Below are 24,951 nucleotides of genomic sequence, written 5' to 3' on the forward strand. Positions count from 1 at the left end.
TGGCTTTACGATCTGAAGAAAGCACGGAGGGACTAGGATATTTGTCTAGATTTTACTGCTATCTTTGTCCCTATCCCTTTTTTCACTACCTTTCCTCGTGAAGTTTCATGCGACAGCTGTTATAATGCAATAATAGCACAGTTCACTAACACAGCATAGCAACAAATCGTTCTGGGCATCTGATCATTTGCATGTTGAACCAAATATATAGCCTGAATTATATATTTATATACCCTACTTTTCTGCCATTAAGAAAACAATATATACAAGATTATTGTTATCAGACCAGAGATATTCCATAGTAAGTTCATATATCTAGTATTGCTGTTGACATTTTCAGCCTGTTTATTAAGTTCATGCTTAATAATGGTTGAGCCATGGGTGCCGAATGACTTCATTAATAGATGGTCGCAAGACTGCATTTGGCTCCAGAAGTCTTTTCACCAGGTCTCTGCAGTCTTCAGAGAGATGGATGTGGTCAGGTAGCATAACGCTTCTCTGTTGCTGCACTAACATTTTCGGAATATTATGGTCATGAAACGGGAGAGTGGCACTGAGCATTACATAGAGCAGTACACCCATGCTCCAGATGTCACCCTTTCGACTGTCATGGGGCACTCCCTGGAGCACCTCTGGAGCTGCATATGCTAAGCTTCCACAGAAGGTGTGGGTTAGCTCACCAGTGGACGTGGGCAGTATCTTGGCAAAACCGAAGTCGGTGAGTTTTAGGACACCATGATCCAGCAATGTATTTTCACATTTAAGGTCCCGGTGAGCCACCCCTCGGTTGTGCAGGTAATGGATGGCTTCTACCAACTGATGGAACAGAGTTTGGGCATCATCTTCTGGGAAGGCTCCATTCTTGATAATATGATCAAATATGTCTCCACCATCTGCAAGCTCCATGATCATGTAAGTCCTATGATACCCTGCCTCGATTATTTTGTACACTTCAATGATGTTCTTGTGATGCAAAGTAGGTACGATATGCAGCTCTCTTGGGAGAAATTTCTGGATGAACGCTGTGGAGAGAAATAAATATTTTTATTGCTTATAAATGATGACCTTTTTAATTAAAATCACGGTTAAAGCTAAACTACGCTTAAATAAAGCAGACCAATATTAGCAGGGCCTTATATTTATAATTAGGCTTACTACCATCATGCATCAGAAGTTATACAGCGTCAAATTCTATTGATTTCAATAGCAGAAATCTATAAAATCTCCACTCCCCTCCCGCATTGCCATTTCAGGGATTGGCTAGTGATGAGTCTCGTTGCTATGAAGGGAGGAGGAGTACAATGGGAACAGCCTGCGGTTGGCTGAGATAATCCACCAGTACAGATTTCTCGCCAATGCATTGGGGGGGTCAGGGGTCGCCGTGAAACGGTCTAGCATGTGTACAAGGTTTAAGTCTTTGTAAAAGAATATTTTAAGGCTCTTTTCTCACTGTTTGTTTTTTTTTACTGCCGCTCTAAACTGTATAGTGTAAAAACTGAAGCCACCTGAATGGTGTCATATGCGCATGTGGTCAGGAAACATTTACAAACCCTCAACATGCAGATTTTGGATTGCAGTAGCCATACTGCAGTTAACTGCTTGTGTGTATGAACCAACGATTATGGGGTGGTTTGTCCCATTCAAACCACACATGTCATATCTGTTTTTGCGGCACAAGGGTGACCTACACAATATTACATTGAGGTGGTACCATTGTTCTGGTTAATCTAGAGATAGATAGATAGATAGATAGATAGATAGATAGATAGATAGATAGATAGATAGATAGATAGATAGATGACCAAACCAGAAATTGGAGTCTAAGGGTTAATGTTCCTTTAACAAAAGATACAAGTAGATTGTAGACAACCTACACTTGGCCACAAGAAGAAAATCCACCCCAAAAAAATAACTTCCAAAAAGATACAATTTCCAACATCAATATACAAGGTCCATCATTTGCTTTTTTTTTTTTTTTTTTTTTTTTAGCTGTAATGGGCCCAATGGAAGAAGACCTAGAGGACAGCACTGCTGTAGATAAAATATAAAAATCCAGACTGGAATTTACTGAGACGCCGCAAGGCTTGTAGGAGAATGTCCTTTGAAAATATGACAAAACTACTACTAAGACACTATCTGCATTGAGTTTGTATGTTTTCTATCAGGCACCTTTGTTATAGATGTGGAAGACTGTGAGTCCCCTTTGGGAATTTGTCACATGGATTGTTCCACCTATATATTTATCTATCTTGTCAATGAGGTGCAAATAATTCTAAACCTGATGCAGAATTATGCGCATTTTTATTACATTGATGCGGCCTAAAAATGGACCAATCAAATTAAGCCTAGGTGGCATTTCATTTGTCCATTTTAAATCTGCAGCACATTAAAATATGCTTGATTCTGCATCCACTCAAATTTATTTGCACTCATTGATAGGAGCGTAGCAATAGGGTTTGCAGAGGTTGCGACCGCATTTGGGTCACAGGGGCCCCGAAGGGCTCTCCCTCAACTACAATATTAGCTCTCTATTGGTTCTGTGCTCATAATAATCACTTCTATAGACACTTTGAACAGTGGTAATCATTAACAAACTGCTCCCCATTCCCTTCCTGCACCTCTGACACTGTAGTTGCCATTGGCAGGTTTTGGTGCATCATATCAATTGTTTTGTATAGAGTGCTTGGGGGGCCCACAGCTCCTTAGCTACGCCACTGCTCATTGACCATCCCTATCTATCTAATCTTATGGATTGAGATATCTACATGCTTGTATGATTTTTCAAGTGTTTTTCTATTCAGCATTACCACTAGAGGGCACACTTCCCAGTCAGAAGGCTTGCTTTGTTGCAGTTGTTTGAGCTGTCAGCACTGAATACATTGATGTGCATAACAAATTATGAGAGCCCCCAGAAAAGTTTTTTTTTTATGGGCCCACCTGTGTTCTGCCTCTGGGAAAGTGAGGCTGGTGGAAGAAGAGGGACGGTGGTGTGCACCCAGGCAGGTAGCTGTAAAACAATTGCTTCCCTGCACTGCTCTGCGTGGCCATTATTGGAGGCTACCATGGGAGCTTCAGAGCAGGGCAGCTTTTATCAGAGGGAGGCAGGGTCCTTTCACACTAAATCAGTTGCTATCAGTTATAACTGAACAGACAACTGCTGTGCTGCCCAGGAGAAGGTAATATTCTTGTTTCCCCATCGCTCAGTTCGCATTTTATGCGTTTTAACTGAAAGCTTTTAAAACGTATCCGTTTTTCAGCACACAGTGTAAAAGAGGCCTGAATTTCTCAGCTGTGTACCAAGCACACTTCATGCCCAAAACCCATGGCCAGAAGAGGGTGTAACTATAGACAGCTGTCCCTGCAGCTGCCTGCAGGGAATCTCAGGGCTGTGGGATGTCCTAAGTACTTTCTCCCTCCCACTAATACTGGGACCTGCAGAACAAGTTATTGTGGGAGGGGGGGGGGAGTCGTGACCACACTTGAATTCTTGGTGGATGGCCTCCTGGTTGTAGGGGTTACCAAAGGCTAGGGGAGGGGGCTTCATTCGTACGTAAACCCTGGGTAGACAGTGAATAATGTCCTGTGCCAAAATAATAAGAAAAATTAGGTATAGTTCAGTTGCTGCACAGTCTGATCTATGTCTGTCCAAGTACGTATTGTTCTCCCATTATATACTTTCCCCGGGAATGCTTGAATCTGGTTCACACAGATGACTATGACTAGGCCCTCATACGGTCAGTGGGTACGGACAGTGTAGTGTTCACTCTGATGGCCCGTTGTGATCCCGTTGGTGCCCAGAACAGATGCATTTCAACCATAGGCTATATGGGAAACTCATCTGCTCTTCTGGAAAAAACGCATACCGCAAGTCCGGATTGTTTACTGCAGTGAATCCAATGGATACGTTACAGACTGACAAGTGTGAATGGATCTGATTTATAAAATGGGATACATTCACAATCAGTTTTTCAATGCGGTAAAACGGACAAAATAAAACGTTTTGCTCTGTAATGGGAACACAGCCTGCACCTCCTGCCAGTGTTATTGTATTAAGATATAGGACTAGAACAGTAAGTAAAACATATAAACATTTCTATACTTTATGGAAGTAAGAGCTATTTGGTTAAAAAACGTAATTTCTGTTTTAGAAAAACCTACTACACATAATGTTGGGAATACGGGTTTTTTTTCGGTCGATTTTCCATTCGATTGATTTTCAGTTCGTTTTTCCGCTCAACTTCCCGCTCAATTCTCTTATCTTTTTTTTATCAATTTCCATTCACTTCTATGAGAAATCGAGGAGTAAAATGATCGAAAGTAAGCTCGAACATATCTCGGAAATTATCTATCGAACCATCTATCTGCCGAAATCGACCAAAAAAATGCATTATGTATTCCCAGCATTAAAAATGCAGCTAAATAGCCAGAGAGACAAACTACAGTCACTGCGGTGTGATAAGAAATTGTAGATAATGTTTTTACCCAAACTCACCTGCAGGAGCTATACTCTTATCAATGATTTTGACAGCCACTTTCCTTTTCTGAGATATGCTATAAGCTTCTTTTACTTTGGAATATGTTCCTTCTCCAATGGTCTTGCCAACATGATACCCATTAAGAAACAGAATTTCTTCATCCATTTTCCACTCCACGAAAACTTGCTTTGTGTTGTTACCATGTCACCTCCACAGTGTAGGATTCCAGGGCTTTGCTGGTTAGATAGACAAGGTAGTAGTGAGAGGTGTTGGTCTGTACACATACTGTATATAGCACTCTTAAGTTCTATTGTGATGCAATCAGACATCGAGACAGACAAAAGTGGTGCAGGAAATTTGCAGACACCATGTGCCGCCACAGGCCGTAATGTGAATTATGGCTATAGCAGCGCTCAGACAGTAATTTGGCTGCTGTCAAAAGATGGCACCAAAATTACTATAAAAACAATGTAATCTGGCCACCAGCTATAGCTGAAAGTCTAATTACGTCTTACCCTTGAGCCCATGGCGGCCTGGAGGGGGAAGAGTAATTCATGCCACCGGGACTTTTGCAGGAGCAGGGTGAGCAGTTTTCTGGCTTTGCTTTGGGCCCAAATTTCCCAGCGCCTTTATTACATGCATCAGACATGCGTAATATGTTGGCGCTTTATAAATAATAATAATAATAATCAGACATACAGACCTTATTGCTAATGCCTCTGTATGATTTTTACCAGCCATAAGGGGATGCAGCAACCTTCTGTTACAGCAGCCATGTACCTCACAAAGGAATGGTAAATCTAGGCATAGTTCCCTATTGCAGCTGTCCTTACAAACCCTAGGTTTCAGGTATTGGCTATTTTCCTCAGTGCATATAGTTGAGAATTGCAGGTGACTACAACTAGGGTCTACAAGTGGTCTGATAGCTGCATTCCGGAAGTTTTTCACAAAGCATGTGAGATACCCTTCAGATTTAGTGATTAACTGTGTGCAAGAACCATGATTTTCAACAGTGACAGAAGCTGTTTATATCCAATGAAGTTGTTAACACGTAGACCTACCTACCTCTGAACCTGGTTACAAACAATCATTTTTTTTTGTCCAGGATTGCCTGTTGGATTGTGTTGTGTTGTCCTGTTCTGTATTGATATGTGATTAAAGGCTCGTTCACACTAGGGGCGTTTTTGAGATTTTTTTTAAGCGCTGGCGATTTTCAAAATCACCCTGAAAGCGCTTGTGCAATGATTCTCTATGACAAAGTTCACATCTGAGTGGTTCGTTTCTGATCCGCTCAGATAAGCAGTGCATGGGCCATTTTTGAGGCGATTCCGCCTCAATGGAAGGTATAGGAAAACGCAAAACGCTCACAGAATCGCTTTGTGCAGCGATTGCGTGAGCGTTTGTAAGAATAAATACATTGTATTTATTCTTTTCCGGGTCAAAGAGTTCACTTCCTGACTTGCGCCAGGGAGTGAATTACAAAAACGCTCGGGAAAAGCGCTTAGAAAGGCGCTTTTTAACAAAACCACATCACCTACCCAAGCGCCGGGAGAGTAAAAAAACGCCTCTATAAAAGCCCAATGCGGACGGACACTTAAGCGGAACGAGGCCTAAGTCAGATTGATTGTATGGTGGGTACTGTGTTTTAAAGAGACTCTGAAGCGCGAATAAATCTCGCTTCAGAGCACATAGTTAGCAGGGGCATGTGTGCCCCTGCTAAAACGCCGCTATCCCGCGGCTAAACGGGGGTCCCTTCACCCCCAAACCCACCCCCGCAAGACTTGGTTGTCAACTTGGTCGTGAATTTTTTCTTCCTGGAGGCAGGGCTAACGGCTGCAGCCCTGCCTCTAGTCGCGTCTATCAGACGCGCATCGTCGCCTCTCCCCGCCCCTCTCAGTGAAGGAAGACTGAGAGGGGCGGGGGAGAGGCGGAGGTACGCGTCTGATAGACGCGCGGGAGGCAGGGCTGCGGCGGTTAGCCCTGCCCCAATGCGGAAGTGCTCCCCGGCTGTACGGAGGGGATTTGGGGGTGAAGGGACCCCCGTTAAGCCGCGGGATAGCGGCATTTTAGCAGGGGCACGCATGCCCCTGCTATCTATGAGGTCTGAAGCGAGATTTATTCTCGCTTCAGACTCTCTTTAAACAAACAACAAACAAACAAACACAGAACATTTATATCGCGCTTTTCTCCTGGCGGACTCAAAGCGCCAGAGCTGCAGCCACTAGGACGCGCTCTATAGGCAGTAGTAGTGTTAGGGAGACTTGCCCAAGGTCTCCTACTGAATTGATTTGCACCCAGGTCTCCCATGTTAGAGGCAAAGCCCTTAACCATTACACTATCCAGCCACCACCTCTTTAAGGTGCCCATTAATGGTACAATATTTTCCTCAGATGCGATCATTCGATCAGATATCTATGATCAAATTGTACAGAAACCCACACGGTATGTGGAGAAAATAAACATGGAATGATTCTATGGTTGATTGGTATACAGAATATTGTTGACTGAAATGTTGGATTTGCCCTAATCGACCCGATTATGGGAATAATTGATGATTACTTTCCAAATACTTATGATCCCGCAAATCTGATCAAATGATCACATCTGAGGAAAATATTGTACCGTTAATGACCACCTTTAGTGAAATGTGCTAAGATCTTCCTCAGATTCTGTCCACATTAGTAGGATATCATCTTAGCAAGGGAAGCAGGCCCATAGTCTGATGTGACAGTACAGTGGAAAGTCTCCTTTAGTTCAGCCATATGTAAGTAAGCAAAGTGTGGGATCATTCTATTTCCCATTTTCTGTAGATAAGTGTCTTCAATACACAAGTAGCCATTTTCCTTCTAGTACAGCAATGTGCTTGGGTACTGTAATAGAAAAAAAAAACCTCTGGCACTGTATTTCTGTTCCCAGGTAACAAGCAGATAAAACGGTTACTTGTGCTTTGGAGAAACATGTAATTACATAAAATGGGAGTACAAACTGCAGGAGAATTTCCATGCGTACATGTAAAGAAGGCACTGCTAAATTACCGATATTCTACTAAATTACCATAAAAAATATCAGTAATCTTTACCAATATTTTACTATGACCTAACCCAACTCTCACACAGAACCCTCCCTGTACCGATGCCTAACCCTTAGGGTCAGTTCAGACGGGCGGCTTTCGGCCTCTCCTCTCATCCTGTTCGGGGGCTTTTCTGCAGCAATTGTCGGCGTCCGTTGCGATGGGCGACTTTCGTCCCCGTAAGGGGACATGAAGACGTGGCGGTGAATCGACCCTAAATGCCGCATGAGGCATCCAGGGTCGCCTGAAACGACGGGGAAAATCGGGATCGGAACACTACGTTTGCGCAATCTACGGGAATCGATGGTAACCGCGCGATGTTAAATGCTTCCATTCACTTGAATGGGAACGTTTAACTGACAAATCCCGGACGCTTGGCGGTAAATGCCGCCAAGCATCCGTGTGAACCGGCCCTAAGACCTCCTGCCATGGTGGCGCATACCCATAAACCCCCCACCCCCCCTTGGGGTGCCTAACCTTAACCTTGCCTGGTGGTGCCTGACCTTAACTCCCCCAGTGCCTAACCTTAACCCCTAAGGAACCCCACACTCTTATCACTGAAAAACCCTTGCGTCCTAACCCCTGATATCGTCACCACCATAGACTTCATTGGTAAAAACCGCGATTAGCAGCTGTAAACGGGAAATAGTGGCTATAAACACAACCATTCACCCTACCTCCCAGGCCCGCTGTCTGGGTGTCACCTTGGACTCTGACCTCTCCTTCATCCCACACATTCAAAACATCACCAGAGCCTGCAATTTCCACCTCCGTAATATCTCCAAGATCCGCCCCTTCTTAACCCCAGACACTACTAAACTGCTCATCCATGCCCTAATCATCTCCCGCCTTGATTACTGTAACTCCCTCCTTTCTGGCCTCCCCCTGAAACGCACTGCCCCCCTTCAATCAGTGATGAACGCGGCTGCAAGACTCATCCATTCTTCGCACCGCTCTGCATCCTCATCTCCCCTTTGTGAATCCCTGCACTGGCTCCCTATCCGTTTCAGGATAAGTTTCAAGATTCTATGCCTGGCGTATAAATCTGTGCACAAAACCTGCCCTACCTACATCTCGGAGCTTGTTCACAGGTATACACCAGGTCGCCCCCTCCGATCCTCCAACGACCTTCGCCTCACCACTCCACGCATTTCACATTCCCATGCCCGCCTGCAGGATTTCTCAAGGGCTGCCCCCACCCTCTGGAATGCCCTTCCACCACCCATCAGAATTGCTCCCTCTTTCAACACATTCAAGCAAGCCCTCAAAACCCACCTCTTTAGGATGGCCTACCCACCTCCTACCGCACAGTAACTCTCTAATGAGTATTTAACAGCCCCACCTAGTGTTTCCACCCCACCCTTTAGATTGTAAGCCTCTGGCACAGTCCTCCACTCCCTAGTATAATCTGCACGATTGTGTGCTCCTGTCCTATGACAGCCTGTACTTGTATTACTGGGCCTACCTAACCCGCCCATATCACACGATCATGTATTTTGAACAATTTGCATGTTTAACTTTGTTCTATGTTGTTTAACCTTATGTCTGTCATCCTTGTATCATTGTATATATTTATTGTCCAGCGCTGCGTAATATGTTGGCGCTTTATAAATTCAATAAATAATAATGATATAAGTGGCTAGAACAGTAAATAGCGACTATAAGCCTAGGGCGCAGCATCCCAACTACTGTTTATAGCTGCTAAACATGGCTTTTAGCATCGCCGCCTATGGTGGTGCCATTTTTAACAGTGCCCTTTTTACCTGCAGCGCTAAGGCACAGGCTCTATTTTTCCATTGTATTCAGTATGGGTCTGCAAATGTAATGATGTTGTGCAATGTACTGTCATTCTTAGCAAACGGTTTCAATTTCTTGTATTCAGACTTGTGAAGGGTGATTGGTAGAGACCTTATTGATTCATCCTGATCTCTACCTATATACATTTTTGGCCTCTGATTTTAGTTGTGGTAATTACCAAGGTCTTTTATTTTCTATCATTAAAATATGTAAGTGGTGTTTATGCAGCCTGGGGACCAATTATGAGTTTTCTTGGATCAAGTCTTGATTCCCAGCAAAGATTCCCTATTGAAGGAGGTGACTCTCCCAGTCCCAGGATGACTGCCAGCCAGCCCCTGGATCCTGCCGCAGCTATCATACTTCCAGCCAGGTACAAGGATTCATGAATAATAAGAAGCTTACAGCAAAAAACTCTCTCGTTAGTCGTAGTAACAATCTATTACTATTTATCTTTCTCCTGTATTTCTATGACATCAGATGTTTCTAATAGAAGTAGTTTAGGTGCATCCGCTAAGCCCGAATACGGGCTGAATCTGCATCATTTTCCTGCATATGAGAGGGGTGGGGAAATGCTGCCTATCTATAGTGGCTTGCTGGTCCAGATCATACAGCAATACAAACATCTATTTTAAATGAAGGTTCTCTAAATTGATCTTTGGTCACGCTATTAAACAAATATGTATTAGGAAAGGCGGTTCCTAATCTTGTCAAATGGGCAGGGGAGCCGTGGGTAAGAGAAGTACTTTACTGTTGGCTGCATTAGCATTGTATTGCACTAAGCAGTACAAAGCTAGTGGTGGCAGTGGACCTGACATTACATTAGAACTCTCCTGCAATTAGACATTTTATTGAGTGATGGATGCATCGTGGCAAGCACTGTATGATGGCCTTTAGACTAGTGCTGTATTCCAGTTTGGCCGTTTTCAAGTTTCTGTCCTTACTGGCTTATTTCATTTTACCGCCAAGCAAACCTCTTTTTGTAGTACCTTTTTATTTTATAATAATTTCATTATGACATCCTTATAGGTTTGTTATTCTTAAAGGGATACTGTAGGGGGGTAGGGGGAAAATGAGTTCAAGTTACCCGGAGCTTCTAATGGTCCCCAGCAGACGTCCTGTGCCCGCGCAGCCACTCACCGATGCTCCAGCCTCGCCTCTGGTTCACTTCTGGAATTTCAGACTTTAAAGTCTGAAAACCACTGCGCCTGCTTTGCCGTGTCCTCGCTTCGGCTGATGTCACCAGGAGCATACTGCGCTGGCCCCAGTATGGTCTATGTCTGCGCAGTATGCTCCTGGTGACAACAGCGGGAGCAAGGACACGGCAACGCAGGCGCAGTGGTTTTCAGACTTTAAAGTCTGAAATTCCAGCCGTGAACCGGAGGCGTGGCCAGAGTATTGGGGAGTGGCTACGCGGGCACAGGATGTCTGCGGGGGACCATTAGAAGCCCCTGGTAAGTTCAACTCATTTTCCCCCGACCCCCCTACAGTATCCCTTTAAGTAGCAGCAAACCGTATTGCACAGCATAATAGCTATTAGTAATAGATCAAGTGAAGAGATTATAAAAAAAAAAATGACCTCTTTCCTATTTTGCAGGTCATTAAGGAGATGCCCAGGGTGCCACTGCCTGACTATACTACATGTGCCCATCGATGTGTTTCTTGCCGTGGGAAGACACCATGGACACCGTATATCGTAATAGAAACGAAGAAAGAATAGTGCGAAATACACAATTCTCAGGCCAAACATCAACATACAGCACAGATTCCCTCACTATAAAGATGAGCATCCTGAAATTTTCTCTTTCTTGCATTACGGGCGTCTCAAAGATTGCAGATTAAACCAAACATTACTTAAGGGGCCCATTGAATCGATCGATCAGAAAACAAATCTATCAAATTCCCCATTCGATCGATTTGCGGCCGCTTTCGATGGATTTGATCTATCTGACAGGATGGAAAATCTAGGTCGATCTGCTGCTGGCAGCAAATCGATGGCCCATAGAGTTGCATTGGATCTAATGGTCTAATAATGCATTTAGATCGATTTCCAATAGAGTTCAGAATGAACTCTATTGGAAATTTAATCCTAGTGTGTGGCACACATCAGATAGATTCCTGTCAGATTGGACTTGACCGGCATCTGACAGAAATCTATCTGATGGTCGAATGTGCTGCAAATCTATAAGTGTATGTCCACCTGTACAATTGAAATGTGTGCTACCTTTGTTACAGTTATCTTGCAAATGTCTGCAAATTCACCTTGCAGCTTAAAGAGAACCACCCGGTTTTGCTGAAGTGGAATCATAATGCGCTACTTACAATAGGAGGTATTTACCATTCTGATCATTTTCATCACAAAATAAAAAAAAGGCATTTTAAAGCCACAGAAAAGTGGCCATACAGGCTTCAGTGTTGACAGAGTGAAGTCTTATAGCCTGAAGATGTAATGCAGCATTTAGGCTGTGCACTAGTCCTCTGTTATGGCCTTCTGAATGAATGGGCCATTTATAGCCTTATCTGACTGTGTCTAATTGTGTGCACCTAAAGTATATGGAGGGTGCCATATTTATTTCATTCAAACAATACCAATTGCCTGGCAGCCCTGTTGATCTGTGTGTAGTAGTGTCTGAATCACACCACAAACACGCATGCAGCTAATCTTGTCAGATCTGACAGTAATGTCAGAAACACCTGATCTGCTGCATGCTTGTTCAGGATCTATGGCTAAAAGCATTGGAAGCAGAGGATCAGCAGGATAGCCAGGCAACTCTTATTGCTTTAACCACTTAAGGACCACAGGCTTACACCCCCCTAGTGACCAGGCGATTTTTTTTTTTTTTATTTTTTTTTTTTATTTTTTTTTACAATTCAGTGCTCTGCAGCTTTAAAAGCTCGCTGCAGAGTCATACAACTTAGCAACCAAATGAATCTGGGCTCCTTTTCTGCCCACCAACAGAGCTTTCTGTTGGTGAGCTCTGATCGCTGCTACAGGCATTATTTTTTTTAATCAATTTATTTGTCTTTTTTTTTTTTTTTTTTTTTTTACAATAAAAAATGTCTTTTTTTTTAAATTTATTTATTTCCTCTCCCCAAGAGCCAATCAGGGTGATCGCCTCTCATAGGCATCAGCCTATGAGAGGGAATCGCATGTCAAGTCCATCCAGGGGACAGCCAAGTTACAGGACTGTCCCCAGTACAGCGCTGTAGTAGATCGCATCGCTGTACAACAAAAAGAAACGGCCATTTCTATACAGTCTGCTAGCGACGATAACCGCTGGCAGACTGTTGTTGGAGCTCCAATCCGTCTCTCAAGCGGGGATGCGCGATCTCCTGCACACCACTTCCCTAGGACTTGACGCCGATCTGTGTTACGCGGTCCTGGGGGAGCCACCTTGCGACCGTCAATCGGGGTTAGGTGGACGCAAGGAGGTTAAAGGAAATAAATATGGCAGCCTCTATATCATCCTTACTTTAGCTTCCCTTTAATTTTCCTTATATGCTCCATTTACAATGAGCAAGGGAGTAGGGAAGTAGATGTGCCAATCATCTTGAAATGTGTCCATACATTTTATGGACAGTGAGAAAGCACCATAATCATTGTTCATTATCCCCTTTGTCCAACATGTGAATTCAAAACATCTGGTGTTTGCCAGACACAGAAACTTTCTTACAGATCTTTCAGGTTGTTTGACCCTCATTTTTTACACCGTTTTGGCCAAAATGTATATCCAGGATGGCTGGTATACAAAACAGAGGCAGCCAGAAGTGTTAAAAAAAAAAAGTTGCCTACCTCGCTAGTGTGAAGCCTTATGGATGGTCCAGAGGCTTCCCAGACCCTCTAGACGTCCGCCATTCCTTGCATGATCCTGTATAACTATTTAACTCTTATGAGTCAAATAGATTTCTTCAGGCACTGTGGATGAGTCCATCCCAACTAGGCATGTGCGACTAAGGTCTGCGCATGCCCAGTGGAACAAAGCACTTGTGCACAGAGCATGAACCTGTATGAGCGGCTTTGTTCTTCTGGGCATGTGTTGACTTCACTTGAGATTAACTTGCTCATGGCATCAGAGGAAACCTATTCAGCTGTCAAACGATATACAAGGAACATGCACTAGAACGGTGGGCTTCAGGAGAATCTGGGAAGCCTCTGAACCATCCAGAATCTTTATTCTATAGAGGTAAGTACAGGTAGTCCCCGACTTACGAAAACCCGACTTGTGGATTCTGCGGGAGCAAGTTAAAAAAAAATTAAAATTGGACTTGTAGTTTTTGAGAAATTCGATTTAAAAAAAATGGCTTTTAAACTTGTATAAGCAAGTACAGAGGGCAGAAATGACCCTGAAAGGGCACTGGGGAGCACAGAGGAGGTACAGGGGACAGAGATGGCAATGTGCTCCGACCAGAACAGATTCAGGTTAAGAACGAACCTACAGTCCCTATCTCGTTCGTTAGATACAGGGCCTACCTGTATCTAACTTTTTTTAAATGCTGGATTCACACTATGTGTGCGGCTATCATATGCACTGTGTATATTGCTGTTCACACACATTATAAAGTTTGTGAACTGCAATGGATGCAGTGCATATGATAGTATACTGTATATAGAATATTAATTCACAGACTGCATACAGTGAGTTTGAATAAGGCTTCTTTCAAACTATACGCTGAAAAACTAAAGCTTTTTCACTATGGAGAAAACAAATGCATTAAAACGCAACGGATAGCAATGCATTAAGTGTGTAAAAGGGCCCTAATGTGTTCCATTACAACGCAGGGATGCGAACACTCTCATGGAATTGTATGGGCAGTAATTTGACATGCATAATTATTCCGCAATGCAACGGATATAGTGTGAATGCACCCTAACACTTTAGCTGTACTTTAATAATACAGCATCACTTAGCTCAACTTGCATACACTTGCTGGCTCTCCACTGTACAAGGTTACATCATTATTTAGGTTTCAAAAACACAAATGGTCATCAACGAAAACCTTTTAAATTGCCTTGCACTTTAATTCAGTGTAAACAAAAGCCATTTAGTATAAAATACATATCTATCTACAGTACTATCAAGGACAGTACATATTTTTCACTATGTCCATTGATTTAACAGTTGTTTTGAGTAAGCTTATTTAAGCTTTAAGCTTACTGCATTGTACATTCTGCAATATCTTGTTACTTCCACATGTAAAGCCGAGCATCAAAAGCTTAAAGGAAATTCCTATAATGACAAATATTAGACATTTTCCGGTAAACGTACGTCTTTTGAAATGATTGATGATAACCTAGTTCATAACCTGGAATGACTGTGTTAGATGACAACCTAGTTTCCTGTTGGTCTGTCCTGTTGGTCTTTCCAAATACCTTACCCCATAGACACACCGTTACACAACAGTGATGATACCGGACCTGTTGACAGTGCCTTCCGGCCATAAAATTCTAAAATTCAACTACATAAGGTCATCCCTTCACTTATGTGGATACATAATCTCTACTGAGGTCATTTCCTTTCAGGTGCTTATGTCCGTCTGTCTCTGATCCTTGGTATTGTTATGGCTGACTTATCTGCTCCCTTCAGCTTAAGTCTATGATCTCGTATATGAATATTCAAAGCGCACTGGTTATTAGACATCAATATTTCCCACTGTCCTCAGAGTGCGCTCAAACTTGAGTACAGCAATACTCCATAAAACATCTACATTAAAAGTTCAGCGCACATCCTCTATTGCAATCAAAGTGCAGTAAGAATACCGTAAAAAGTCCCAATATGAGGTGTCTTTGATTTTTACTCCAGTCTTCCTTGATTCCACCACCAGCAATCACCAATGTGAAACGCACTCACCAGATACAGTGCGACCACTGTCAGACTGGTCAATCAGCGCACACCTCCAGGGTACCCCAGCACTACAGGTCCTGGTTCCTTAGTTCCTTTGTTTCCTATCCAGGCTCCCTTGTCCTGATTCATGTACCCTAGTGTCTTAAGCAGAGGCCTCTCATGGCGTAATATTGTTTTAAAAAAACTAAAATTTTATTAAAATGTTGCACTCACATGTCACGAGGTCATAAATACAGCATAGAGTTTTTTTCACGGGCTCTCCCCCGTTGCCAAGCCGGGCTGGGTGCTGTTTCCGCGTTCTGGCGTTCCAACCGCCACTGCTCTCTTCCCAGTGCGTCCAATTCCCCGCTCGACCAGTTTCGTCACTCCCTCGTGACTCATCAGGAGCATGGGGATTGGACGCTACACTGGGATATTTATATTCGCCGCTGCAGCCTATTGGGTATGGCTATTTAGCTCCTATTGGTCCCCAATCCGCCATTGACGATTGGCTCCCGCTGGGTCTGTCTTTCCGTATAGCTCATGTACCACCTCCTCTCTACTCTCAATACTATACACAGGATTCTGTATTGTTTCCGTACTACTGTATACATAGAGCAACACGTATTTACCGTATTACTCCATGCACAAAGCCCCATATAATTTCCGCATTGCTCCGTACACAGAACCCCATGAGTTTTCCGTATTCCGTACAGAGCACCATACGCATGCATAGTTCCTCCACCATACAATTTCCGTATTACCCCTGTATCCCTTTACATGTGCATACGCCCTCCGCATCGCATCCGCATTCCCCCAGCCTCCAGGGGGGTGGGGGGGAGAGCCCATTTACACATCAACTTATATCATAATATACAAACGATGACTATACCATAAATCCCATATACATCCAGATCCCACCAACAGTGATAATTGTTATTGCTACCAGTACTGAAAATCCAGCCACCTTCCCACATATCATTAACCCCTACAATGACCATTTTCCAGCCTCCTTTGTTTGGTCTCATACTTATAGTCCCATATAAATACACACATAATGTTATTTCAACATCCTATGACAACCCACTGCTAATACAGTTATCATTTTCTTTATCCTAAGACACCAAACACATGCTACATGTTATTGTCTTCAGTTATCTGCAATGAAGCAATTCAGATCCAGCTCAACATTATAACCCCCTGGTTTCACACAGCCCATGCCATAAATCCACTTAGTTTCTCTCATCGAGATCTGTCTCACTTTGTGGCATCCTCTCCAACTGTATCTCATTTTTTCTAATCCACAAAAAAATAGATGTTTTGGATCCTGGTTGTGGAACCTGCAAAAATGTTCTGACACACTGTGTCCACTGAATCCTCTCTTGATATTCCTAATGTGTTCCTGCACTCTCTCCTTCAGTTTTCTGGTGGTCCTCCCTACATACTGTTTACCACAGCTACACCACAACAAATACACCACTCCTACACTATTACATGTGATGTTCTGCATAATTTTAAATTCCCTCCCATTACTGAATGAGGAGACCTCCGTCTTCCTAACACCATTCCCCTCCTCACATGCCTTGCATCCTCTACATGGGAAAAAGCCGTTTTGATTCCAGAATGGCAGGGTCTCTTTTGTGGGGCCCTCCACTAGACTAGGGGCCAACAGCTGCTTCAAATTGGGGGCCTTTCTATAGATAAACTTTGGATATTCCGTCAAGGCACCTTTCAATACTCTATTCTGTTGTAACACGTCCCAATGTTTTCTAAAAATATGTTCTATCTGTTTATGCTGAATGGAATACTCAGTTATAAATGGAATCCCCTCCCCCCTATTCCTACATACCCTCCCTCCCCTAATTAAAGTGTCTCTATCTTTGTGCCCTATTTCTATAACTTCTTTGTATAGTTCCTCTTCTGTGTATCCCTTTTCAGTGAACCTCTCCACCAATTTTTGTGATTGCTCCATATAGTCCTCCAGTTTAGTGCAATTCCTTCTTATACGGGTGAATTGTCCCCTGGGTACTGCTCTCAACCACTGAAGGTGGTGACAGCTCTTAAGTGACAGATACCCGTTCCTGTCTGTGCTTTTGAAAAATGTTCTTGTGATAAGTCCCTCCCCATTTTTTTCAATTTCTATATCCAAAAAGTGTATTTTCCTCCTATCACTTTCTATTGTTAGTGTTATATTTAATTGATTGTGATTCAAGTGTTCCATGAATTTGTGTAATTCTTCATCTTCCCCTTCCCAAATAATAAATAAATCATCAATAAATCTTTTCCACACCGAGATCCTTTTATCCTGAGTGAAATTTTTTAAAACATCCTCCTCCCATTTCCCCATGAAAATATTTGCTAGTGATGGTGCAAACCCCGCCCCCATTGCACACCCCCTAATCTGAACAAAGAATCCCCCCCTGTACCAAAAGTAATTCCGCTTCAGTGCAAATATCAGTAGTTCCAACAAAAATTCAACTTGTTTTGAGTCCAGATCTCCTGTGACCTCCATGTAATACCGCACTGCCTCCACTGCTGGCTGGTGCGGTATATTTGTATACAGACTGGCTACATCCGCTGTTATCAGCGTACTATTTTCGTTAACTCTTACACCCTCCAATATCTGCAGCATATGTCTGGTGTCCTTTATCACCTGTGGCAATCCCTGTGCCAGGGGTTGCAAAAAGAAGTCCAGGTATTTACCCAGCCTATGTGTTATGGACCCTATCCCACTTATTATTGGGCGTCCAGGGGGGGCAGTGGTGCTTTTGTGAATCTTGGGCACCTGATAGATTATGGGTATCCTGGGTGCAGACGGCACAAGATATTCGAATTCCTTATCATCCAGTATCCCCAGGTCTAACCCTTTTCTCAAGATTTTCCTGAGCTCTTCTCTGTATAATTTTGTTGGATCCCCTTTTAGCCTATCATACGTTTCTCTATCCCCCACCAATCTATCCAGTTCCATTCGGTATTGTTCCCGATTGAGCACCACCACCCCTCCCCCCTTATCAGCAGGTCTCACCACCAATTTTTTTAACCAACATTTCCCTTGCTATTTTAGTTACATTTTCTGTCTTCTTCACTTCCAATTTCTCTAGATCTCTCTCCACTAGTCTTTTAAAGACCTCAACACAGTTTCCACTGCTATTGTCCTGAGGGTTAAATGTTGATCTGTTTCTCATGCCCGTATGCTGAAACTCAGTTACTGGGTTTATCCTATTTGTGGGCCCTTCTTTGCTTAGAAAATATTTCTTTATATTTAAAGAGGAACTGTAACGAAAAAACGGCCCCTGGGGGGTACTCACCTCGGGTGGGGGAAGCCTCAGGATCCTAATGAGGCTTCCCACGCCGTCCTGCGTCCCTCGGGGGTCTCGCTGTAGCCCTCCGTACAGCGGTGACGTAATATTTACCTTTGCAGGCTCCTGCGCAGGCGCTCTGGCTGCTTTCGCTCCGAAGGAGGCGGAAATACCCGATCGCCGTCGGGTCCGCTCTACTGCGCAGGCGCAAGTCTCCGGCGCCTGCGCAGTAGAGCGGACCCGACTGAGATCGGGTATTTCCGCCTCCTTCGGAGCGAAAGCAGCCACAGCGCCCCCGCTGGAGCCTGCAAAGGTAAATATTGAATTGAACAGTCGGCACAGTCGCCGGCTGTTCGGAGGGCTGCAGCGAGACCTCCGTGGGACAGAGGACGGCGTGGGAAGCCTCATTAGGATCCTGAGGCTTCCCCCACCCGAGGTGAGTACCCCCCAGGGGATCTTTTTGTTGTTACAGAGTCTCTTTAAGGTCCTACTATACTTTTAGATATCAATATATGTCTGAAATTTGTTTATAGACTTACTAGGGGCATGTTTTAATCCTTTATCCAAAAACTTTAGTTCTTGCCTGGTGAGATCACTCCCACTTATATTAAATATCCCTTCTCCTACTGGTTTCTTCTTCTCTTGTACCCTGTGTCCTGCTCGTACCCCCCTTCTGGGCCTCTTTTGTTGTGGCTCCTTGGGGATGGATAGTCTTCGTAATATTCCCTCCTGTTCCTGTTGTCCCTGGGTCTGTATGTTCTGTGACCCCCCTCTAAAAAAGGCTGGAATCTGTCCTCCTGTTGTATGGGATCATATCTGTTATATGTAGGTATATTATACTGTTGTGTTGACAGGCCTCCATATCCACTCCCCCCATTTATTTCAAATTGTTGATTTCTCCCCTGACCCCTATTTGGGTTCCCTCTATCTCTGGGAGATTCAATATTTTCCCTTGGGTTCCTCCTTGGTAGGGGTCCTAAATTGTATCTATTGGGGTTCTCATATCTCGGATTTGGAAGTGGGTAATTAGGGACAGCTGGGACCACTGGTTTCCCCACTGGGTTGGCCTCTAATTGATCCTCCAATGGTGTCCTTTGATTTTGTTCTGTTGGTTCTACCACTTTTTTCTCTGTCTTTTGTTGCCATTTATAAGCTGACTTGGATCTTTATAGTTCCCAATCCCTATTAAATTGCTTCTGCCTATCCAGGGCCGGCCCTAGACTTTTTGCCGCCTGAGGCAAATTTTTAAAAAATTGCCACCGCCGCCCCTCCCCCCCCCTCGGGGGGCCGCCGAGCTGGAGGGGTAGCTGGCAGGACGGGGGTATTGGGCCAGCGGCGGGGAGGGGGGTCGGACCCCCCCTCCCTCGCCCGGGTCCCCCGTCCTCCGCTCCCCTCCAGCCTAAATAGACGCAGCCGTATGTGTAAGAGGCACGGGCGGGGAGGACACTCACCTCTTCCCAGCATGCGCTCCACTGACATCACTTCCTGCAGCGTTGCAGGAAGTGATGTCAGTGGAGCGCACGCTGGAGCGAGGAAGAGGTGAGTGTCCAGCTACCCCTCCAGCTCGGCGGGCCGGCTCCCCGCACCCACGGACGGGCGGATGCCGCCCCTGGAAATTTGCCGCCTGAGGCAAAAGTTTCACCCCGCCTCATGAGCGGGCCGGCCCTGTGCCTATCCTGTATCACCCCCTTCTGATGGTGTATTAGGGCATTGCATGTCCTTTGGGATAGTTTTTTATATACCTCTTCTTTTAGTGTATCCATTGATGTTTTAAGGGCTTCTATTTCCGTACCCAATCTTTCTAATCTTGCTGTTTTCCTCCTAATTTGTATTCTAATCAGCCCCTCCCCACACTTCTCAAGGTATTCTCCCCATTCCTTGTTGTTTACCTCATTAGGTCTATGATATGTCATATAAGTCTATGATATGTCCTGAAATGTTGTATTTGTTGATTAAATATACTGTTATTTAGAAAAATGAACTGAAATTCTATATTCTGTATTTTAGAGTGACCCTGAATTAGCATAGGAGAGAAATGTATGTTTATTATAAATCCTACGTAGAACTTTTCCCCCTTTTATTTTGGTTGTAAGGGTTAATGATCCATTGGTGTAAATTTCGGTGTCCCTTCAGATACAATAATTAAGACCTTAGGGCTCGTTTCCACTATAGCGAATCCGCATGCGTTGTCCGCATGCGGATTCGCACAGCCAATACAAGTGGATGGGCCTGTTTCCACTTGTGCGTCGTGCGGAGCGTTTTTGTGTGCGGGGAAAATCTGCACGGCAGAGCCGTCAGAATTCGCTCCCCGCACACCGCTAAGCGAATCGCATACAATGTATCTAATAGGAAAATCGCATGCGGTTGTGGCATGCGTTTTTCCCCGCGATTTCGCATAGGAGGTAATGTTAATTTACACAGGCAGTGACATGGTTAAAATCGCCCACCTACTACCCTATGCGAAATCGCATGCAAAATCGCGGGAAAAAACACATGCAAAATTGCACCCGCATGCGATTTCATCTGCAGTGATTTCCCGGCGATTCCGCACCGCACAAGTGGAAATGCAGCCTTAGGGCCCTTTTCCACCAGCGCAATCGCAAAAACGCAAACTGCTAGCGATTTTACAATCGCTACGGTTTGCTTTTTAACATAGGAATCGTGGTAGGTCATTTTCACTACCGCGATTCGTTTTTGCCGGGAACGCGAACGCGCGGCGGAGCGATAATTGCCACGATTTTGCTATGCAGTGCATAGCATAGCAAAATCGCGGCCGCGAACGTCGGAGAATCGCCGGTAATTGCGATTCAGCAATCGCTAGAGTTCAGCGTGAACGCTAGCGATTGCTAGTGGAAAAGAGCCCTTAGTGTTGTTCATTGCTTATTCTCTTCCTACAACCTGATAAGAGATCTTAAAATGTCTGTGGCTGTGAGAAGAAAAAATCAGTAGGTCATTATTTAAGTTTAATTACTCAAGTTTGAACAAGGAGCGGGATTATAAATCCGTTATCCAGGTAGTCCCCGGTTAACAAACGAGATAGGGGACTGTAGGTTAGTTCTTTACCTGAATCTGTTCTTAAGTCGGAACATTGGGCCATCTCTGTCCCCTGTGCCTCCTCTGTGCCTCCAGTGCCCCCCTCTGTGTCACCTCTGCCCTCTCTACCTGCCTATACAAGTATAAAAGCCATTTTTTCTTTGAATTTTTTTAAAATCGACTTTCTCAAAAACTACAGGCCAATTAGATTTTTTTTTTAACTTGTCCCCATGGAAACACAGAATCCATGCCGTTCATATCGGCGGCGGGTCGTTCGTAAGTTGGGCGTTCGTAAGTCGGGGACTACCTGTATAGTTAGTCTAGTTAAAAATAGACATCTGCCCATCAAGTTTAACCAGACAAAAGTACAGCAATACAACACTGTCCTACACTTCACATATCCCAGTTAACCCAGAAGAAGGCAACAAACCCTTACAAGGCTTGGGCCAATTAGCCTCAAATGGGGGGGGGGGTGGATCAACACATGCAGGAATTGCCCAATTCTAGCCATAGATGTCCTTTGAATGCAGATATAGAATTTGCCATAACTACTTCCTATGGCAAGATATTCCTTCCATGTTTTAACCACACTGTAAAGCAGCCCTTTCTAGATCATGTCAAAACCTTTTTTACTCCATATGCAGATGATGTCCCCTTGTCCTTTATACAAGCCTAAGGACAAAATGGCTAAGGAGCTGTGGGCCCTGATGCAAGTTTTACAAAGGGCCCCCCCCCAAGCACTCTATACATAACAATTGATACGGTGCACCAAAACCTGCCAATGGCAACTACAGTGTCAGAGGTACAAAAAGGGGATGGGGAGCAGTTTGTTAATGATTAACACTACTCAAAGTATCTATAGAAGGGATTATTATAAGCACAGGACCAATAGAAAGCTAATACTACAGTTGAGGAAGGGCCCTATTGGGGCCCCGATGCGGGTGTCAACCTCTGCAACCCCTATTGCTACTCCCCTGATCTCATCTGAATCAGAATCCGTCAATTCGACGAATGATAGACCCATGGTCGGTCTCCCTCCATGTATAATGTGTAATACCAATCCCTCCGTACCCATGGTGAATGTTGGTTGGCTCATTTGCCTGCCGACGTGCCTCCTCCTATGTCCCATGTATTCTCTTTACGGAGTAACTGAAATCAGAAATCAATTCTTAAAGGCATGTACACACTGCTTTTCAAATCGCATGCGCTTTTTAATCGCAAGGTCTTTTGAAAAATAATGAAAATCGTGAAGACCTGTACACACTGGTGCGATGCGCTTTTCCTATTCTCATGAAGGCTTGCGATTTTAAAAGCGCATGTGATTTTAAAAGCGCAGCAGTGTGTACAGGCCATTATTTTTATCTGGTAAACAAGTAATAAGGATGCTAACTAGGCAATTCAAAAGTTAAAATCGCTATTACTTTTCTTGTTCATAAATGATCATTCCCCAGTTTACTTGACTCTTATTTGGTACACAAAAAGGAAGTTGCAGGGTGTGCTGTGTTGTCCTTTTTTGCTTCTCAATTTCCGCTCAGACTTAACTAATGCACCCTGATTGGCTGAAGCCTCTTTCCCTCCGGGTTTCTCCTCCCACACCTCTGTTCCTCTCTGATTGGCCAACATTTCTCATGCTGAGACAATGCACTTTCTATAGTGAAGGGCAGGTAAATCAGGCAGAGGAGAGTAAGGGAGGAAATTACATCAGAATTGGCTTCAAAATAGCCACACTTAAAATGGGAAATGCTAAGAAGGATTTTCTCTTTTTTTTAACTGTAGAAAAATCGCTAAAATCAAATTGTGGACAGTGCAATACATATGTTATGTAAGTAGAGCAAGCATTTATCTACTTATATATGTGTGTTTTTTTCTGAGATAGTATGACTGACAGCTCCTCTTTAATGCTGCTATGGGCACCTGTACCCATTGACCCTTGCATACACTAACTTCAGGGGTCAGGGAGGGGGGGACACATTGCATAAGGTGACCTGGGAGGCCCAACAGGCAGAGGCAACTGTACAGGTTTCCAATAGATTTCATGCTGAAATCTATTAGAAATCTGTATGTAGGTGAGTGGCAGCAATAAATCCCTCTTTGATCAGAGAGGGATCTATCTGATGATTGAATCTGCTCCCCCATCTGCCAGTGTATTGGCACCTTAACTCTGCGTGATCGCAGTCGTGCATGTGCTATAATGGGTATTAAATCCAGGCTGTCCTTTTTTGATTGACTGTGATACCAAAAAACTCCAATTCACTAACATTTCAGTAATACTTACCATGTTCTGGTATAACTCAGGTGATGGCTACAAACTTTACTGAAAGCAAGCTGCCTTCAGTGTTTACTGATATGTCTGCAGTGCATTTAATGGTTCTTTCACACTGCATCAGTTGCGTTGCAGAATAATTCTGCATGTCATCTCACTGCCCACACAATTCTATGTGGCTGTTCACATCGTTGTGTTGTAACAGATTGTGCTATTCTAACTCGCTGCATTCATGCTTTGAATTAATATCTATGTCCAGCCTCCATTGCAGTTCACATACACACGCGCACACACATGCTTTATGCAACATGCACGGTGTGAATCTAGCCTCAAGCTACGTACATACCTGCAATTATCGTCGTCCACAGAGATCAGGATTCGACAGATCGTGGCCCAATGCTGTACATACGTTTTGCGAGCCTCCGGGCCCACCCTCAGTTTCAGGCTAGTTTGCACTAAATCAGTTTGTGTCAGTTATAACTGAATGGTCAACTGATATGCAGCCCAGGTGAAGGAAATGTACATGTTTTCCTATTGGTCAGTTCACATCTACGCATTTTAACAGAAAGCTTTTTCACAATGAATTGCAGAAAGACAACTAATCAGTTAAAATGCATCAGTTTTTCAGCGTTCGCTATAAACCAGCATAGGACTGGTTCGCAGTGCTCAGTTGCGTTGCAGAATAATTCTGCTCATTAACTTACTCCCCATAAAATTCCATGGGCCTGTTCACAGTACAGCGCCTTAATGGGTCTCATTATTCTAACTTGCTGCATGCAGGCTTTGTAATAAAGTCTATATTCAGTCTCAATTGCAGTTCACACTCATTATCATGCATGCATTAGGCAACTGACCACTGTGAATCCAGGGTAGGTTTGCAGTGCCAGTTGCGTTGCATTCCCAGCAGGCTCACAATGGAAAAGCAAACAAACTTTGCTTGTAAAAATATGTGCAAACTCTGTGTATCAAGATGAATGTTCAGCAGGCTAACGGCTATTACCACCCTGCTGCCCACAGCCCGCCCCTTGCTTTCCTGGTACTGGTATTATGTTTGGCCCACTGTAGAACACCAGTGAAGCTACCTTGGGCGTGGAGCTCTAGATCACCAGGAAAACCAAATGAGGGGGGAAGGGGGGGTGGAAAGCACTAGACACGAGGAAACTGTTAAGAGTTAGGAGGGGGACTACACACCAGG

General features: G+C 44.0%; 1 protein-coding gene and 1 long non-coding RNA gene across 4 annotated transcripts; one reads left to right on the forward strand and one right to left on the reverse strand.

Annotated features, from left to right (window-relative positions):
• Positions 1–327: 327 nt before the first annotated feature.
• On the reverse strand, positions 328–24,232 carry TSSK3 (testis specific serine kinase 3). Of its 2 annotated transcripts, XM_068265393.1 has the most exons (3): positions 24,103–24,232; positions 4,493–4,711; positions 328–1,022 (listed from the first exon to the last, which is right to left on the reverse strand). In XM_068265393.1, exons 2-3 carry the CDS (start codon positions 4,638–4,640, stop codon positions 361–363), a joined length of 810 nt encoding a protein of 269 aa, XP_068121494.1. In that variant the 5' UTR covers positions 4,641–4,711; positions 24,103–24,232; the 3' UTR covers positions 328–360. The 2 variants fall into 2 exon arrangements, with proteins under 2 accessions (XP_068121494.1, XP_068121495.1); XM_068265394.1 differs by lacking the exons at positions 4,493–4,711; positions 24,103–24,232 and adding an exon at positions 2,938–3,127.
• Positions 3,132–11,136, forward strand: LOC137544330 (uncharacterized). 2 transcript variants are annotated; one of them, XR_011025818.1, is made up of 3 exons: positions 3,132–3,176; positions 9,571–9,712; positions 10,937–11,136. It is a non-coding gene; the product is annotated as an uncharacterized lncRNA (long non-coding RNA). The 2 variants fall into 2 exon arrangements; XR_011025819.1 differs by lacking the exon at positions 3,132–3,176 and adding an exon at positions 3,934–4,070.
• Positions 24,233–24,951: the final 719 nt, after the last annotated feature.

Source organism: Hyperolius riggenbachi, chromosome 2, assembly GCF_040937935.1.
Source record: "Hyperolius riggenbachi isolate aHypRig1 chromosome 2, aHypRig1.pri, whole genome shotgun sequence".
Classification (NCBI taxonomy): domain Eukaryota; kingdom Metazoa; phylum Chordata; class Amphibia; order Anura; family Hyperoliidae; genus Hyperolius; species Hyperolius riggenbachi.

Excerpts from the sequence above, each read along its gene's own strand:
- TSSK3 (XM_068265393.1), bottom strand. The coding sequence starts at position 4,640 with ATGGATGAAGAAATTCTGTTTCTTAATGGGTATCATGTTGGCAAGACC. Across the intron at positions 1,023-4,492 it reads TAAGAGTATAGCTCCTGCAG|CGTTCATCCAGAAATTTCTC; the intron begins GTGAGTTTGGGT and ends TTCTCTCCACAG.